We start from the raw sequence: 18,466 nt of genomic DNA, 5'->3' as shown, positions 1-18,466 counted from the left end.
AGTTGGAGCCCTGGGTCAGTCCATGTATAGTCTTTTGGTAGTGGTTTAGTCCCTGGAAGCTCTGGTTGGTTGGCATTGTTGTTCTTATGCGGTTGCAAGCTCCTTCAACTCTTTCAATACTTCCTCTAATTCCCCCAAGGGGGTCCTATTCTCAGTTCGGTGGTTTACTGCTAGCATTGACCTCTGTATTAGACATGCTCTGGATGAGTCTCTCAGGAGTGATCTATATCCGGTCCTTTTCAGCATGCATTTTCTAAATTTATCAATCTTATCTAGTTTTGGTGGCTGTACATATATGGGCCACATGTGGGTCAGGCTCTGAATGACCATTCCTTGAGTCGCTGCTCTAAATTTTGCTTCCATGTCCCCTCCTATGGATATTTTCCCCCTTATAATAAGGAGTGGGAGCATCCGCATATTGGTCACTCTTCTTCTTGAGCTTCATGTAGTCTATGGATTGCATCTTGGGTAATTCGAGCTTTTTGGCTAATATTCACTTATCAATGAGTGTATACCAAGTGTGTTTTTCTCTGATTGAGTAACCTCACTCAGGATGATATTTTCTAGTTCATTCCATTTGCCTATGAATTTCATGAAGTCATTGTTCTTGATAGCTGAGTAGTACTCCATTGTGTAGATGTACCACATTTTCTCTATCCATTCCTCTGTTGAAGGGCATCTGGGTTCTTTTCCAGCTTCTGGCTATTATAAATAAGGCTGTTATGAACACAGTGGAGCATGTGTCTTTGTTGTATGTTGGAGCATCTTTTGTGTATATGCCCAGAAGAGGTATAGCTGTGTCCTCAGGTAGTGGAATATCCAATTTTCTGAGGAACCTTCAGACTGATTCCCAGAGTGGTTGTACCAGTTTGCAATCCCACCAACAATGGAGGAATGTTCCTCTTTCACCACATCCTCACCAGTATCTGCTGTCTCTGAGTTTTTGATCTTAGCCATTCTAACTGGGGTGAGGTGGAATCTCAGGGTTGCTTTGATTTGCATTTCCCTGATGACTAAGGATGATAACATTTCTTTAGGTGCCTTTTGGCCATTCGATAATCCTCAGCTGAGAAATTTTTTTAGCTCTGTTCCCCATTTTTAATAGAGTTATTTGGCTCCCTGGAGTCTAACTTCTTGTATTCTTTTTTTTTTTTTTGATATTAGCACTCTATCAGATGTAGGATTGGTAAAGATCTTAAGATATTTCCCAACCTGTTGGTTGCCATTTTGTCCTAATGACAGTGTCTTTTGCTTTACAAAAGTTTTGCAGTTTTATGAGATCCCATTTTTTGATTCTTGATCTTAGAGCATGAGCCATTGGTGTTTTGTTCAGTAAATTTTCCCCAATTCCCATGTGTTCAAGACTCTTCCCCACTTTTTCTTCTATTAGTTTGAGTGTATCTGGTTTGATGTGGAGGTTCTTGATCCACTTGGACTTAAGCTTTGTACCCGGTGATAAGAATGGTTCGATTTGCATTCTTCTACATGCTGACCTCCAGTTGAACCAGCACCATTTGTTGAAAATGCTATCTTTCTTCCATAGGATGGTTTTAGCTCCTTTGTCAAAGATTAAGTGACCATAGGTGTGTGGGCTCATTTCGGGGTCTTCAATTCTGTTCCACTGATCTATCTGCCAGTCTCTGTATCAATACCATACAGTTTTTTATGACTATTGCTCTGTAATACTGCTTGAAGTCAGGGATGGTGATTCCCCTAGAAGTTCTTTTATTGCTGTGTATAGTTTTCGCTATCCTGGGTTTTTTGTTATTCCAAATGAATTTGCAAATTGCTCTTTCTATCTCTATGAAGAACTGAGTAGAAATTTTGATGGGGATTGCGTTGAATCTGTAGATTGCTTTTGGCAAAATGGCCATTTTTATTGTATTAATCCTGCCAATCCATGAGCATGGAAGATCTTTCCATCTTCTGAGATCTTCCTCAATTTCTTTCTTCAGAGACTTGAAGTTCTTGTCATACAGATTTTTCACTTGCTTGGTTAAGATCACACCAAGATATTTTATATTATTTGGGACTATTGTGAAGGGTGTCATTTCCTTAATTTCTTTCTCAGCCTGTTTATCCTTTGAGTAGAAGAAGGCTACTGATTTGTTTGAGTTAATTTTATACCCAGCCACTTTGCTGAAGTTGTTTATCAGGTTAAATAGTTCTCTGGTGGAACTTTTGGGGTCACTTAAGTATACTATCATATCATCTGCAAATAGTGATATTTTGATTTCTTCCCTTCCAATTTGTATCTCTTTGACCTCCTTTCACTGTCTGGTTGCTCTGGCTAGGACTTTGAGTACTATATGGAATAAGTAGGGAGAGAGTGGGAAACCTTGTCTAGTCCCTGATTTTAGTGGGATTGCTTCAAGTTTCTCTCCATTTAGTTTGATGTTAGCTACTGGTTTGTCATATATGACTTTTACTATGTTTATGTATGGGCCTTGAATTCCTAATCTTTCCAGGACTTTTATCATGAAGGGGTGTTGAATTTTGTCAAATGCTTTCTCAGCATCTAATGAAATGATCATGTGGTTTTTATCTTTCAGTTTGTTTATATAGTGGATTACGTTGATAGTTTTCTGTATATTAAACCATCCCTGCATGCCTGGGATGAATCCTACTTGATCATGATGGATGATTGTTTTGATGTGTTCTTGAATTCGGTTTGCAAGAATTTTATTGAGTATTTTTACATCAATATTCATAAAGGAAATTGGTCTGAAGTTCTCTCTCTTTGTTGGGTCTTTGTGTGGTTTCAGTATAAGAGTAATTGTGGCTTTATAGAAGGAATTTGGTAGTGCTCCATATGTTTCTATTTTGTAGAATAGTTTGGACAGTATTGGTGTGAGGTCTTCTATGAAGGTCTCATAGAATTCTGCACTGAACCCATCTAGACCTGGACTCTTTCTGATTGGGAGAATTTTAATGATTGTTTCTAGTTCTTTAGGAGTTATGGGGTTGTTTAGATGGTTTATTTATTCCTGATTTAACTTTGGTTCCTGGTACCTTTTTGGAAAATTGTCTATTTCCTTCAGATTTTCGAGTTTTGTTAAATATAGGCTTTTGTAGTAGGATCTGATTTTTTTAATTTCTTCAGATTCTGTTGTTATGTCCCTCTTTTCATTTCTGATTTTGTTAATTTGGATATACTATCTGTACCTTCTGGTTAGTCTGGCTAAGGGTTTATCTATCTTGTTGGTGTTCTCAAAGAACCAGCTCCTGGTTTTGTTGATTCCTTGTATAGTCCTTTTCGTTTCTACTTGGTTGATTTCAGCTCTGAGTTTCCTTCTACTACTCTTGGGTTTATTTATTTCTTTTTGTTCTAGAGCTTTTAGGTGTGCTGTTAAGCTGCTGATATATGCTTTCTCCTCTTTCTATTTGCAGGCACTCAGAGCTATGAGTTTTCCTCTTAGTACTGCTTTCATTGTGTCTCATAAGTTTGGGAATGTTGTATCTTCATTTTCATTAAATTCTAAGAAGTCTTTAATTTCTTTCTTTATTTCTTCCTTGACCAAGTTGTCATTGAGTAGAGCATTGTTCAAATTCCATGTATATGTGGGCTTTCTCTCATTATTATTGTTATTGAAGACCAGTCTTAGTATGTGACGATCTGATAAGATGAATGGGATTATTTCTATCTTCCCTTATCTGTTGAGGCCTGCTTTGTGACCGATTATATTGTCAATTTTGGAGAAGATTCCATGAAGTGCTGAGAAGAAGGTATAACCTTTTGTTTTAGGATGGAATGTTCTATAAATATCTGTTAAATCCAGTTGGTTCATAACTTCCGTCAGTTTTTCTATGTCTCTGTTTAATTTCTTTTTCCATGATCTGTCCAGTGATGAGAGTGGGGTGTTGAAATCTCCTACTATTATCTTGTGAGGTGCAATGTGTGCTTTGAGCTTTAGTAAGGTTTCTTTTATGAATGTAGGTGACTCTAGCCTTTGGGTTGTCTCTGGTGTTTGCTTGTCTTTCTGTTTCTGAGAGTGACTTGATCCTGCGTAGGCCTCTGTGTTAGCACTTCTGTAGCACTATTTTTCCTGATTTGTTTTCAGCCTTTCCTGAGAACAGGTGCTCTGATTTCAGGTGTGTCCACACTCCTGGAGACTGTCTTTCCAGCTCTAGGCATTGGCAGGAATCAAAGGTTTCTGTCCTTGGTTGCTTGTGTAGGTCCTTGCACCCTGTGGGCACAGTTGGCATTATGTGATTCTCTCTTGGGTGTGGACTGTGGGCAGAGGTTATTCTTCTCTGACTTCTCAGGAATATCCACACTTCTGAGGGTCGAGCTCTCTCCCCCACAGTATTTGGGTGCAGAGATCTGTTTGGCTGGTTCAGTTCCATCCTGGGCACAGACCAGAACTGCAGGTACCAGTGGCTATCTGTTCCTATATCCCTGTGTTCAGAGGCACTGTGCAGTTTCCCCTTGGACCAGGGATGTGGGCCAAGGTCTGTAGAGGTGGCAGTCTGTCCTGCGACCTCAGGATGTCTGCACTTCTGGATGGTCTGCTCTTTTCCCCATGGGATTTGGGTGCAGGAAATTCAAATTGGATTCTTTAGAACTGGATTTATAGATGGTTATGAGTCACTATATGAGTGATGGGGTCAGAACCCATGTTCTTTGCAGGAATAGTCAGTGTTCGTAATCTCTCAACAATCTCTTTAGCCTCATATAGATTATTTTCAATAAAATAATTTATGATTAAGGTTTGCATTAGTGAATTCTTACTTTATATTCGGAATTGTATCAGGAAATCTCATTTTAACACAAGTAGAAACAATAGTAAATTTAAGTGTACATTTTTACATTAAATAAAAAAACACAAAGACTCACGGATAATAATTTATCCAAAGGCATACAACTAATAGCAGAAGAGATAGACTTTTTGCTCAAGAATAGTTTCATCTACCAAAACTCTGCCCATACCCAAAACATTATTGTCCCTGTTTTCTGAAGCAGGACATGATGGCCAAATGAGGGTCTGGTCATAAAATAGTAAAAGGAGGAGAGTTTGTGTTCTGTTTATGGCGAGAGAAGACAAATGAATGGTAATTTGAAACAACATATGGAAATGATGTTCTTTAAAAGCCAATTCACTGTAAATTTAAATATTGATTAATTTAAAACATATATTACTCAAAATAGATTATCATTTGGTGTTTTTTGAGACAGACTTTCTCTGTGTAGCCTTGGCTGCCCAGAACTCTTTCTGTAGACCAGGCTGACCTTGAATTCACAGAAATCCACCTGCCTCTGCCACCTTGCAAGTGCTAGGATTAAAGGCATGCACCACCATGGCCTGGCTTCAAAGTAGATTTTTAGAAAACTATTTGGGAAGTACAAATATGTTTGGATTGTGACCAAAGTCCTCAAAATTGTAACAGAAAATATTAGAGGACTTTTAAACTCTCTATAACAAAAATTATTTTAAGCAACATCCAAAGGCAAAAAAAAAAAAAAGTGCAAGAAACTGGGGCTAACGATACAATCATGAGGAAGTTTTCTAGATCTATTGAGCCCCCCCCAAAGAGTAAAATGTAAGTGAACAATACAAGGTGCCCTGGCCGTGTAGTTGCACTGGTGGTGGTGGTGCCTTGGTGGGGTTAGTATTATGGTGGACAGTAGAGTATTGTTAGTGTCATATCCAGATCCTGATAATCCTAATACCCTGACATATCCAAAACGGAGTTGGAAGACTGTCCATTGTCTTCAAACCATGATTATTGTTTTTATTTCTTTTCCATGTGATGTCTGTTTTGCTTTTTCCCCTGAAAGTAAGATGTAAATATTAAGAAAAGTGACAACTACAATTAATGACCTTGTTATAAGTCACATGATGACTCTCTATAGTAATATGTTTGAGTCTCAGTATCAATGTACCTGGGTATAGGGACTGTGAACCCCTAATGTATTTCTTCATGCTTTCTCCTTTTATTGCATGTAATGGGATGGCTTGGGGAAAAGATCTGAACATTCCTTTCTTCCGTCAGAAAGCTAGAGTCAGCCAGAATTTAATCTTTGTGTCTTGTCAGTTCTTTAAAAATAATCTTAAACACTTTATTGTGCAATGCATAGTGTTCGATATTTTAAATATAAATTCACTTTTTTTTTTGGCTTTTAGGTCTTCATACCAGAGATACATTTTATAAGCTGTACCACAAAATATAAAATAATATTTATCTCTCATTTTTTCTAGATTCTTCTACTTGGGTTTGAACTTAGCTTTAAAAACTCCACCAATTTTTTTATATGTTGTATTAATTTATTTCATAAAGAGAAAATATAAAAGAAATGATAACAAGACATTGGAAAATGGAAGACAGTTCACAGATGAAGGAAACCCAGATTCTGTAAATAAAAATGGATACTATTGTGTACCTTATGATGAACAAAGCAATGAAACACCTCTTTAAGGGAAGAGAAAGATACATCTGTTGCTGTGTTTTCAAATACCCCCGGGGTTCTTTCACTGAAATTTTTCATACTTTATATGTAATGGAGAATTTATAACCCTATGCATTTATAATTAAACAAATTGCAAATCAAAAGAAATAAGAGAACCCTTGTTAGGGTATAGCTGTGCATTTGTAGCTAAGGATTTGGAGATATATAAACAGGTATTCACTTAAGCATTTATAACTCAATAAAATAGAGAATGGGGCAAGGATGGACAAAGGGGAAAGGGACTGTGAAAAATTGTTGTCTTTAAAAATCAAAATTTGAATCGTACTATTCATGCCTGAAGCCTCTGTGATAGGTGACTTCATGATGTGGCATATTCTGGTATCCCTGGTAAGTCATATATATATATATATATATATATATATTTTTGGAGCTGGTGACCGAACCCAGGGCCTTGCGCTTGCTAGGCAAGCGCTCTACCACTGAGCTAAATCCCCAACCCTAAGTCATATATTTTTAATTATTAATTTTAAATTGTGTTTAATGACATATCCATCTTCTTTGTACATACTGTACGGAATATTGAGAATAAAACAGAGAAGTTTAGGATGTGAGATATCTCTGTCTATCTCTATCTCTACCCCTAGCTTCACCTCCTTCTCCATCTCCATCTCCCTATCTATCTCTCTATCTCCCTATCTCTCTATCTCCCTATATCTATCTATCTATCTATCTATCTATCTATCTATCTATCTATCTATCTATCATCTATCTATCCATCTATCTATGTATCTGTCTATCTATCTATCTATCTATCTATCTATCTATCTATCTATCTATCTATCTACAATCTCCCCAAATATCTAAAATTAAGATAGAGTGAATGAGACAGATATCTGTAGACACTGTATTTTCTAGTGTGATCAGATCTAGTGTGGTGGATGATAGAAGTTGAACTTGCTTTATTGCTATGTGTTAAAATAATTTGTTTGCATTAAAATGGCCTATTGAAATGCTTTTCTGTTGCTATAATAAAATAACCTGATGAAAAAGTAACTCAGAAGACAAAATTATTTATTTTGGCTTGCAGTTCTACACATACAGTGTTCATCCTGCTTGGAAAGACATGTCAATAGGCACAGAAGGCATGGTGATAAGAGCAGGAAAATGGCTGATCACCTTTCATTCGCTACAGGAAGCTGAAACAGAGTGAAAAGGAATTGGGCAAGACTATAAAACCTTAAATCTTTAACCCAGTGAAATTCTCCCTCCTAAAATTTCCAGCACAATGATCATAACTGGAGACCAAATGTATGAATACATTAGGTATGGGGAATAATTTTTAATCAAACTCTCACACATGTATACACATGAATGCTCATAGGTTTCACATGTACAAAAACTATAGTCCTATTCTAGAGATTCTGATTCGAAACATCTTTGGCATAGTCTGAATTAAATTCTTTAGAAAATAATTCCTCATGTGATGATTGAAGTGGAAATTTTTTATTTCTTTGGATACACAGTTGTGTTGTGTGATGTTTTGGAAACTGTCTCACGAGAGCATGTTTTGTTGAAGCAAGCATGTGAGAGGATGATTTTTGCTGAAGAAGACACGTGGGAGAATGTTTTACTTAGAACAGACACATGATATTTTCCCAGAAGCTGCCCAGAAAATGGACATAAGATGTTTTGCTAGAGCAGACACTTGAGAGAACATGCAATGTTTGGAAAAAGTTTAAATATAACCCAACAGACAGTGAATGATACTGTGTGGCATTGGTTCACCTTGCCACTTTTTGCCGGTCTTCCTTGGGCTTCGATGATGTTGGTCTTCACTGACAACACTGTGGTATTGGTTTGCCTTGCCTTTTTTACTCACTTCACAGAAAGAAATGCACCAAAGAACTTACTATGATATTCTGGCAGCTTCTTGCCATTTCTGTGGACTCAGGTCAACTGGCAGAGCCCAGTGGTTTCTGTTGGATCAAATTGCCATTGCTGATTTCTTAATGGTGTTTGCAAGTAGACTGAGCTACTGCTGTGAACTGTGTGAACTGAACCCATTGATATTCTGACAATGAAGATTGGAATTGCTCCAAAGAACTATTCCTAATCAGGTTCACATAAACTTTTGCTCTACTAACATTTCCTTTCTACTACGTCTGGTGGGTGGCAAATTAGAAGCATGATAAAAGCATTTAAGAACCCTTATTAAAGTAGGTTTTTAAAAATATATGCCTACAAAATATAGTATAGCAAGCTCATTCAATGTGAGTCCTTGCGAGTAGCTGGGAACTGATCTGGAAGTCACCTGCCATTCTGCTATGGAACTGAACAAAGATTAATTAATAATACACAAAGAAATCTGCAGAAAACGTCACAGGCTATGCCAGGGAGCATCATCTTTTTCTGGAGCCAGAGGGATGACATTATTAATATTTTTTAAAGCTCAAGAATTTTAATAGAATTTAAAAGAAAAACTCATGGTAGGTTAGCTATAACTCTCAATGTCTGCCTGAAGAAGACTGATGGAGAGGAGTAAGAGAGAAAAACTCTGCTTGCAAGTAGTTACATGGGAGTCAGAGAGAAGAGATGTCAGGTGGCTCCAGAAACAAAGGATAAGGTAGCCCAGCATGTCCTGGAAGGCAAAGCAGCACTATCTGAGTTTGATTTCTGATTCTGTAATAAACATTGACCAAAGGCAACTTGAGAAAAATAGTTTATTGCAGCTTACAAGCTATAAACCATCAATGAGGAAAGTCAGAGTCAAAACTTCAGGCAGGAACCTGGAGGCAGAAACCTAAGCAGACTCCATGAAGAAAAATAATTGCATCGATCTCCATGGTTTGATCAGTGTACTTTCTTGTATATCTCAGGAACACCTGCCCAGATGAAGCCCAAATCAAAATGGACTTGGTTCTCCACATCAATCATTAATGAAAAAAATAGACTATAGACTTGCTTATAGTCCAATTTTCTTTTTTTTTTTTTCTTTCGGGGCTGGGGACCGAACCCAGGACCTTGCGCTTCCTAGGCAAGTGCTCTACCACTGAGCCAAATCCCCAACCCCTATAGTCCAATTTAATGGGGTCATTTTCTCAATTAAGATTCCATCTCCCAGATATATCTAGCTTGTGTCATATTTATAAAACTCTAACTAGGACAGAGTGGTCATCTAACTCAGGTTAGATCTTCACCTGAGTTTCTACATGTCCTTCTGCCCACCACAGCATATGTACTTCTCCTCTAGTTTAATACAGTCTTGGGAAACCACTGTTGGTGTATCTAGAGAGTATAATGTTACCTAAAGAAGTGACCCCATCAATGCAACTGTGGGAAGTCATCAATCTTTCTGGGCTGAGACTTTGGGGTGATATGGCTCTTTTTTTTTTTTTCTCGGAGCTGGGGACCGAACTCAGGGCCTTGCGCTTCCTAGGTAAGCGCTCTACCGCTGAGCTAAATCCCCAGCCGATATGGCTCTTTTGAGATACCCTATGTTCTGTTTACCTTTCACCCATGTTCCATTAACTAAGACCAATATGCTCACTGGTTCACCAAGATAGACAGTGGAATTGTTGTTTTAATCTGTTACTGGTGCCTTGACTAGGGTTAATAGACATTAATAGACATCATCCAAGTTCTTCAGGAAAAGTTATATATATATATATATCCTGATGCAACATTTTCTGAATTCCTATAGATGTCTGCTTTTTTATATTTTTCTGTCTAATACCCCCTAGGTTACAGATATTTATACTATTCTGAAACGATATATTTATAAGAAAAAATTCTCATTAAGCTTCTCAGTTTTTCTATCTCCATGTGCATATACATCTCCTGGGAAAATTCCACATATCCCTGCTTAAAGTAATTAAAGATGGGCTTGTTAAAAGTTAATATTTCCTCAAAATGAGATTGGCAAGGTCATTGAACCATCACCTATGGATCCAGTCACTCCTTCCATATGGTTGTTTGCCCTTAGTCCCTACTTGCATTATTCTTCTAGGTTTTCTAGAGAAAGTAGTGTATGACAGTTAAAAATGAAGAATAAGTATTGTCAACGATGGTGCTGAGGGTACCTGGAAGAGAATGGGGGACAAGAGACGAGAAGAAGGATGCCAAGACAAGAGTCTGATCAAGGCGACAATTTTATTATTCCCCACGGCTGAATTTATCCCATAACAGGGGTAACAGAGGGAGGGGGGAAGTAAGAAACATTTACGCAGGCCAAGGACACAATATTCATGTGGTCAGGGAATTGGCTGATGTTGACAGGATGTCAGAAAGGTCACAGGTTTGTCATATCTATTGGTCAGCAGGATGTTGGTTTTTCAGAAAGGTTACAGGTCATCACATTGGGTATCTTGACATCAGATGTATTTCTCAGCAAGGTCAGAGCTTTATCATATCATTATTTGTCCTGACCACCAGATTTGTATTAGTTTTCTGCAGGTGGCTGGGGATTTTCCATGAACCTAGTCATACGTAATTCTAACCATAATAATAACATCAATAATGAAGGACTTCAAGGGCATCTCTCCCAACAAAGTATGGGGGCTATGATCCTAAGAATGCAACAGCTCCCATACACACACTGTAGGGCTCCAGGTACTGTCTAACACCCTTTTAGGAAACATTTTTTACAAGTGGTAAATGTATTTGTTTCATTATGTCTCATTATTTACATGTTTTAATCAAAAGGTTTTATATAAAAATTAAAGTGGCTAAATATAATCACCAGAAGTCTAGTTTTTCTTTAACTTCTTCCTCCTTGCTTAGTTCTTATTTAAAAAGAATGATTCCTCATTTGAGGTCATGGATATACAATACTCTGGTTGAAATATAAGTTTTATTTTTATTTCTCTCAGGATCTGTAAGATCAGTGTGTGTGTGTGTGTGTGTGAGTGTGTGTGTGTGTGTGTGTGTATCTATAAAATTCTAAGCAAAAAGTTCAGCTTAACATCTGCAACAAAAAGTTTAATAATTTAAAATATATAGAGAAGTAACCTTAGTTTCCTACTTTCACTTATGTGTAACTTGAAATCAATTGTCATTTGCTCCCTTTTAGACTAAAAGAGAAATAGGTCTTCAAGGTAGTTTGGACTGAGATAGATTATCATATACACAAGTTATTTTACTAAGGATTGTCTAAGATTGACTGTTTTTCCTGAGCTGTAACACTGGAGAGAAGGCTTCCCCACTGCCAAGCAATCACCATTGGACATTGGACCCACCTGCTTGGTCAGATTCCTGTGGCTTACAGAGTCACATCAGAGCATGGGCTCCAGACATGGCCACAGCCTCAGTTTCTGTAGGACCCATGACCCTAGCCCCATGTCCTGTTCTTGTGGCACAAAGATCTTTGTGCCTTTTCTAAGAGCAGAACAATGTCCAGCATTCTCATCTGCAATGGAGCCCTGTGGACCCTATTTGTCCTGGAATGAGCTTAACCATCCTAGATCTAGCATACAGCAACTTGTGATGCCACAAATGGAAGAAGCAGATTTCTTCAGACCCCACCCTTTCTGAACTTTTCCCTGTTCTCTCTGAACTGGTGTTTACTTGAGGCAGCCAGATACCCCACCTGGAGAGGTAGAACATGAACCATAGTGTATGTTTTCAAGGTTAAGCTTAAAGCAAGTAACTAAAATCAAATAAAGTAAAAATCTTATACTTAATAAGTTCAATGTTGGCCTTCAAACTTCTCAGAAATCAATATGGCATCTAAAATTGTTAGTAACAAAAAAGCTTTTCATGATACCTGGAAACTGCCTGATTTGTAAGAAAACTCATAGGTCTCCTTCAAAGAATATGATTGAGCACAAATGACTCCCTGTCAATTATGATAACACTAACTACTGGCAAAGAACTGTGGACAGGCAGAACACTGGAGAATTGACTGTTCCTTTTTGCCTTACCAAGGTAAGTCAGTCCCTCAATTCCTCATCCACAGGAAAATTTGTGGATAATGCTGTCATGTGTAAATGTCAAAGACTGATAACCTCTACCTCTAAGACTACCACAGAGGATCCTAGACAAACATCAGGTAAGTGTCTGTCATTTTAATTGATACCAAGGTCACCTGGATTATATTTCCTGCTCAAATTTATCCTCCTCAAATTTGATGGTGCTGGCTAACTGTGCCCTTATTAGTTTTAGAACAGCAAGCACCAAGCTCTTCTTCCAATGGCTGCAGCTGCCCTGTCAGTCACTTTCCTAAGTAAAATACGGGCTTCCTTTTTTGTTTTTAAACAGCTCCTAGACCTAATGATTAAAAAGAATGAAAAAAAAAAAAGAAAAGAAAGAAAGAAAAAGAAAAGAAAAACCAGTGGACTTAGTCAGACAGGCTTACACTAAATGAAATAAACTCACAAAACAGGTTTTAAGGTAATTTTACTATTTCTTATTTTATTTATTGTTATTATTTATTTTATTTATTTACATTTTAAATATCAATCCTCCCATTCCCAGTTAACCCCCTATCCCATTTTCCCTCCCCCTGCTTCTATAAGGGTGCTCCCCTCCCCGCCCACCCCTCCCACCTCAGGGCCCTAGCATTCCTCTATGATGGGTCTTCTACCTCCACAGGACCAAAGGCCTCCCCTCCAATTGATGCCAGATAAAGTAATCCTCTGCTACTGCTACATATGCAGCTAGAGCCATGAGTCCCTCTCTGTGTACTCTTTGGTTGGTTGTTTAGTCCCTGGGAGCTTTGTGGGGTCTGATTGGTTCCTATGGGGTTGCTAACACCTTCATCTCATTCAGTCATTGCTGTAACTCCTTCACTGGGGTCCCCACACTTAGCCCAATGGTTGACCGTTTGCATCTGCATCTGTATTGGTCAGACTCTGGCACACCATTTCAGAGGACAGCTATACCAGGCTCCTGTCAGCAAGTGTTTCTTGGCATCAGCAATAGTGTCTGGGTTTGTTGTCTGCAGATGGGATGGATCCCTAGGTGGGGCAGTCTCTGGATGGACTTTCCTTCAGGCTCTGTTTTACTCTTTGTCCCTGCATTTCCTTTAGGCATGAGCAATTCTTGATTAATATTTCTGAGATTGGTGGGTGGCTCCATCCCTCAACCTGGGACCATGCCTACCCACTGGATATGGTCTCTACAGGTCTTATCTCCCCTTTCTTGGGTATTTTGGTTAATGTCCTTTCTGTTGTGTCCTGGGAACCTCTTGGGTCACTGCCATCTGGGACTTTCTAGTGGCTATCTCCCCTGCTTTCCATACCCCAACTGCTATACACCTCTTTTCACTTTCTGGAACTCTGTACTTCTCCTCCTGCCTCCTGTCTCCTCCCACACCTGATCCTGCACCCCCTTTCCCTCCCTTCCTTTCTTTCTCCCAGATCCCCCTTTCCTTCTACCTCCCATGATTATTTTCTTCCCCCTTCTGAATAAGACTGAAGCGTCCACACTTTGGTCTTCCTTCTTCTTGGGTTTCATATGATTTGTAAGTTGTATCTTGGGTATTCTGAGCTTCATTTGCAGGGGAGGGGATGTGGAGCTTATATCCACTTATCAGTGAGTACATACCATGTGTACCATGTGTGTTCTTTTGTGACTGGATTACCCTACTGTCATAGTTACTGTGAACAGACACCATGACCAAGGCAATTCGTATAAAGGACATTTATGGGGCTGCCTTACAGGTTCAGAGGTTGAGTCCAATATCATCAAGCAGCAGTGGAGGGAGCATGGCAGCAGTCAGGCAAACATGGTACAGGAGGAGCTGAGAATGCTACATCTTCATTTGAAGGCTGCTAGTGGAGGATTGACTTCTAGGCAGCTAGGGTGAGGGTCTTAAGCTCACGTCTACAGTGACACACCCACTCCAACAAGGCCATACGTACAACTAGTGCCACTTTCTGGGCCAAGCATATTCAAACCATGACACTCACTCAGGATGATCTTTTCTAGTTCCATCCATTTGTCCACGAAATTCATGAAGACATTGCTTTTAGTAACTGAGTAGTACACCATTGTGTAAATATATCACATTTTCTGTATCCATTCCTCTGTTGAAGGACATCTAGGTTGTTTTCAGCTTCTAGATATTATAAATATGGCTGCTATGAACATAGTGGAGCATGTGTTCTTGTCATATGTTGGAATATCTTTTGGGTATATGCCCGAGAGGTATAGCTGGGTCCTCAGGTAGAACTATGTCCAATTTTTCTGAGAAATCACCATACTGATTTCCAGAGTGGTTGTACCAGCTTGCAATCCAACCAGCAATGGAGGAGTGTTCCTCTTTTTCCATATCCTTGTCAGCATCTGCTGTCACCTGAGTTCTTGATCTTAGCCATTCTGACTGGTGTGAGGTGGAATCTCAGGGTGGTTTTAATTTGCATTTCCCTGATGACTAAGGTTGTTGAACTTTTCTTTGGGTGCTTCATGGTCATTTGAGGTTCTTCAGTTGAGAATTTTTTTGTTTAGCTCTATACTACATTTTAAAAATAGGGTTATTTGGTTCTCTTGAGTTCTTTGTATATTTGGGATATTAGCCTTCTATCAGATAAAGGATTGGTAAAGATATTTCCTAATCTGTGGCTTGCTGTTTTGTCCTATTGACAGTGTCCTTTGACTTACAGAAGCTTTTCAGTTTATGAAGTCCAAGTAATTGATTCTTGACCTTATTGCCTAGCCATTGCTGTTCTGTTCAGTAAAATTTCCTCTGTGCCAATGGGTTCAAGGTTCTGTTTTTCAATTAGTAATCAACCACGTATGTATCATTGTAAATAATCATATTAAAAAATTAGAGTTTACATTGACTGTGAGGGTCTAGGACAATGATTCAGTGAACGTATATAAAGGGCTAAGGACATAAAAGCTTAAAGCTTACATAAGTTACCAGGATCTAAGAAAATAATTTGAGTTGTATAAATAAAAGTTATAAATGTCTGAGGATATGAAGACTTATGTAAGTTGTGGGTCTGAGAAAATAATTTGAGCAATGTAAGTACGAGTTGGGAAGTTCTGAGAAAATAATTTAAGATACCTAAAAACTTAAAAATAGTATCTTGCTATACTACTGTTATATTAATAATTTAGAAGTTTAGAATTTTAACACTAATCAGTGGAGTTCTGATAATCTATTAATCTACTGCTAGGGAGGCACTGACTAACCTTACCATAGTCAGAGACTCAAAATTTTAAATTTCCTTTGGGTGTCCTCTAAATACAAACTTAAGTTGTGTTTCTCATTGTGCTATAACATCTCTCTCTGTCTGTCTGTCTGTCTGTCTCTCTCTCTGTCTTTCTACACACACACACACACACACACACACACACACACATACACACAATAACATTTTTTTTTGTTTTTTTTTTTTTTTTTTTCGGAGCTGGGGACTGAACCTAGAGCCTTGAACTTCTATAGGCAAGTGCTCTACCACTGAGCTTATCTGTTTCAAGACAGAGTTTCTCCACATAGCCCTATCTGTCCTCATCTAACCTCATCTAACCTTCATTCCAACTGTCTCAAAAAGAAAATACCCACAAAAACAAATGAATAAACATAAGTAGGCAATATTATCAAAAGAATTTGACAATAACCAAAATGTATCACTTATTTATAGTTAGCTTTCAAGTTAATACATGTACCTGGTATAGATTTCAGATTCTCTCATGCCAACTCTCTGATTTCTGAATGATTATTTCCAATAAATAATTGGTATGAGATAAAGAACAAAAGCAAAATTATAAAGGGACTCATTAAAGTGGAATGAAGGAGACAAAAATCTTTAGAGAGGCACAGAGAATACAAAACAAGAAACCTCCTCTGGGTTCACTGACCTGTATCCCTATACTTCCTTTCTGTGAATTTAAACATTCTTCATTTTTTCAATGACTTCAAGAGAAAAAAAATACACACACATCACAATGAGAGATGACAGAATCCATCACCTGACAACAGAGTGTCATGAGACCAAGAGTGCTAAAAAACTATGGTCAGTAATCTTGAGCAAATCACCAAGGATTGCTGTCCTAGAAAGAAAATGACAGAGTGCAAATGTAGAGGAAAATGTGTCCTCCTGCGTCTCTCTCCATTGGACAGTATTGTGGGTTTATTTCTAAGACTGTGTTATCTGTGAGACAGCTAGATAAAAATATGTAGGCTGGTGAATTCTATATTAGGAAGGAGCTATACGTGCCAACATAATTTCTATGCTACATGATGTAGCACAGAAGTCAGAATAATTTTCCATTAGTACAACTATGTGGCCATTCCCAAAGAGGTTGTTAGTGAATTTTGGCCAAAGGCTAGTTGCTCTTCCTATGATCCCGTGAAGACAGGTCAGTGTCAAAGGATTATTACTTTTGGCAGAAGGTGGAAAAACACAATGGTGGCTAAATGTTTCTTAACATTAAATAAAATTTACATTTTATTTTAACATTAAATGTCATTAACATTTTATCTTATCATTAAGTAAATTAGGAAGTAAAAATTTTTAGATTCTATTCACAAAATTTTAGTTCCCCTCAAAAATACCCCAAAAGTCAAATAATCATCATTTGGTTCAATGCCTACTTAAAATGAAGTTGTTCATTCAGGGGCCATTTACTCCCCCAATTGGTAATAAAATTATAGTAAAAGTTTCAGTTGGAATGGGTGAAGACCATTTCCTCAAAGACAAAATGATATAGATATGGACATGTAGCTCAACTGGTCACTGGAGTCTGGCAAGCACCAATCTAAGATTTGATCCTGAGCAACCAATAAAATTAGGTATGGTGAGAAACATGCATATTCTCAGCACCTAGTGGATGAAGGCTAGAGGACCCAAAGTTCATGAATATTCGTAACTACAGAGCAAATTTAAGGAGACCCTGAACTATATAAAACTCTGTTTCAAACAAACAAACAAAACAAAACAAAAAACAAAAAATAAAGAATAGTCTGTATGATACCAAATGCCTTCATGGGTAAAGATGAGTGTGTGTAAGTCTGACCACCTAGATTCTACCTCAGGTCCCACAAGGTAGGCTGAGAGAATAGACTCCTCAGAGTTATTTCATGACCCCACCTGAAATCATGCACATATACTACCATTGCTGCCACAACATAAACAAACAAAACACCTAAAAATTACAAAACAGAAATAACAAACCTGTAGATTAGAACTGCAAATGCAATTAACTAAAGTACAAAACAGTTTTGAGACTGGGATGTGAATATGCAAATGGCTACTGAATCAGAAGGTCAGGGAAACATGGCCATCATACCGCACAGAGCAATCTGATACATCCCACGTCTCCAGGAAAGGCTGCAAGAATAGATTCCCAATTAAGGACCCAGATGGGCCCACAAGGCAAAGTTTAATGTGACAGTGAAGTTGCACAGAAGAAATAGCTAGGTCCTCAGGCTTGTCCTCTGTCTATCCATGTGAAAATGCTTAAAGGTGCAAGAGGATCCAAACAGGTATTGTCAGGACACATATGCCAAAAAGGAGAGTCATTAACATTTCAAATCCCATGCAAAATGTGATCTTTCCATTGCCTTCTCACTGGTAGCCAAGTTTCTACCCCTATAAGAAGAGCAAAGAATTCCTTCCTAGATACAAAGCTATTCAGGTTTCAGAGAAATCTCAAAATCATCCAGTCCCTGTTCAATTACCTATAAAGTTATACTTCTGCAAAAGACAAAAGACTGTCTACCAAATCTATATGAGTACACAAATTTCCAGTTAGGATTCTGTTGTTTTCCTGTCTTAGATTTGAACAAATAGCCAAGGCTATCATGGGGACACTCTATTAGAGGAAAGTCAATGACAAACCAAGCTACACTTGAAGGAGCCAGAGACAAAGGTGACATAAAGAGAGAGTCATACAGGAAAAGACACTGAATTCTTGACAAAATATAAAGATGTTCCCCTGGAAAGATAGTCAAGGTAGAAAGGTACCCTTGACAATAGAAATTCATAAGTAGGGTAGTAGCAGCGATCAAAAGACTGGATGAGAAAGTTAAATCTCCCAGAAAGTTGCAAGGAAATGAGAAGACATGAAGGTATAAAATGAAGATGGCAAAATATGAATAGAACGTAGGGA

General features: G+C 38.1%; 1 protein-coding gene across 3 annotated transcripts in view; it reads left to right on the top strand.

The window, feature by feature from the left end:
* The window catches only part of Slco1b3 (solute carrier organic anion transporter family member 1B3), a 54,783-nt gene extending 48,033 nt beyond the window's left edge, over positions 1-6,750 (top strand). For 2 of the 3 annotated variants that reach the window (XM_032905481.1, XM_032905480.1), the window contains one exon: positions 6,201-6,750. In XM_032905481.1, coding sequence (XP_032761372.1) covers positions 6,201-6,417 — 217 coding nt within the window. In that variant the 3' untranslated portion in view covers positions 6,418-6,750. The remainder of the gene's footprint in view (positions 1-6,200) is intronic. The other variant, XM_032905482.1, reaches the window with a different exon arrangement.
* The last annotated feature ends 11,716 nt before the right edge of the window (positions 6,751-18,466 follow it).

Source organism: Rattus rattus, chromosome 6 (genome assembly GCF_011064425.1).
Source record: "Rattus rattus isolate New Zealand chromosome 6, Rrattus_CSIRO_v1, whole genome shotgun sequence".
In the NCBI taxonomy this organism is placed as follows: Eukaryota; Metazoa; Chordata; class Mammalia; order Rodentia; family Muridae; genus Rattus; species Rattus rattus.
The sequence above is the reverse complement of the archived record's forward strand: the minus strand, read 5'-3'. Positions and strand labels throughout refer to the sequence as shown.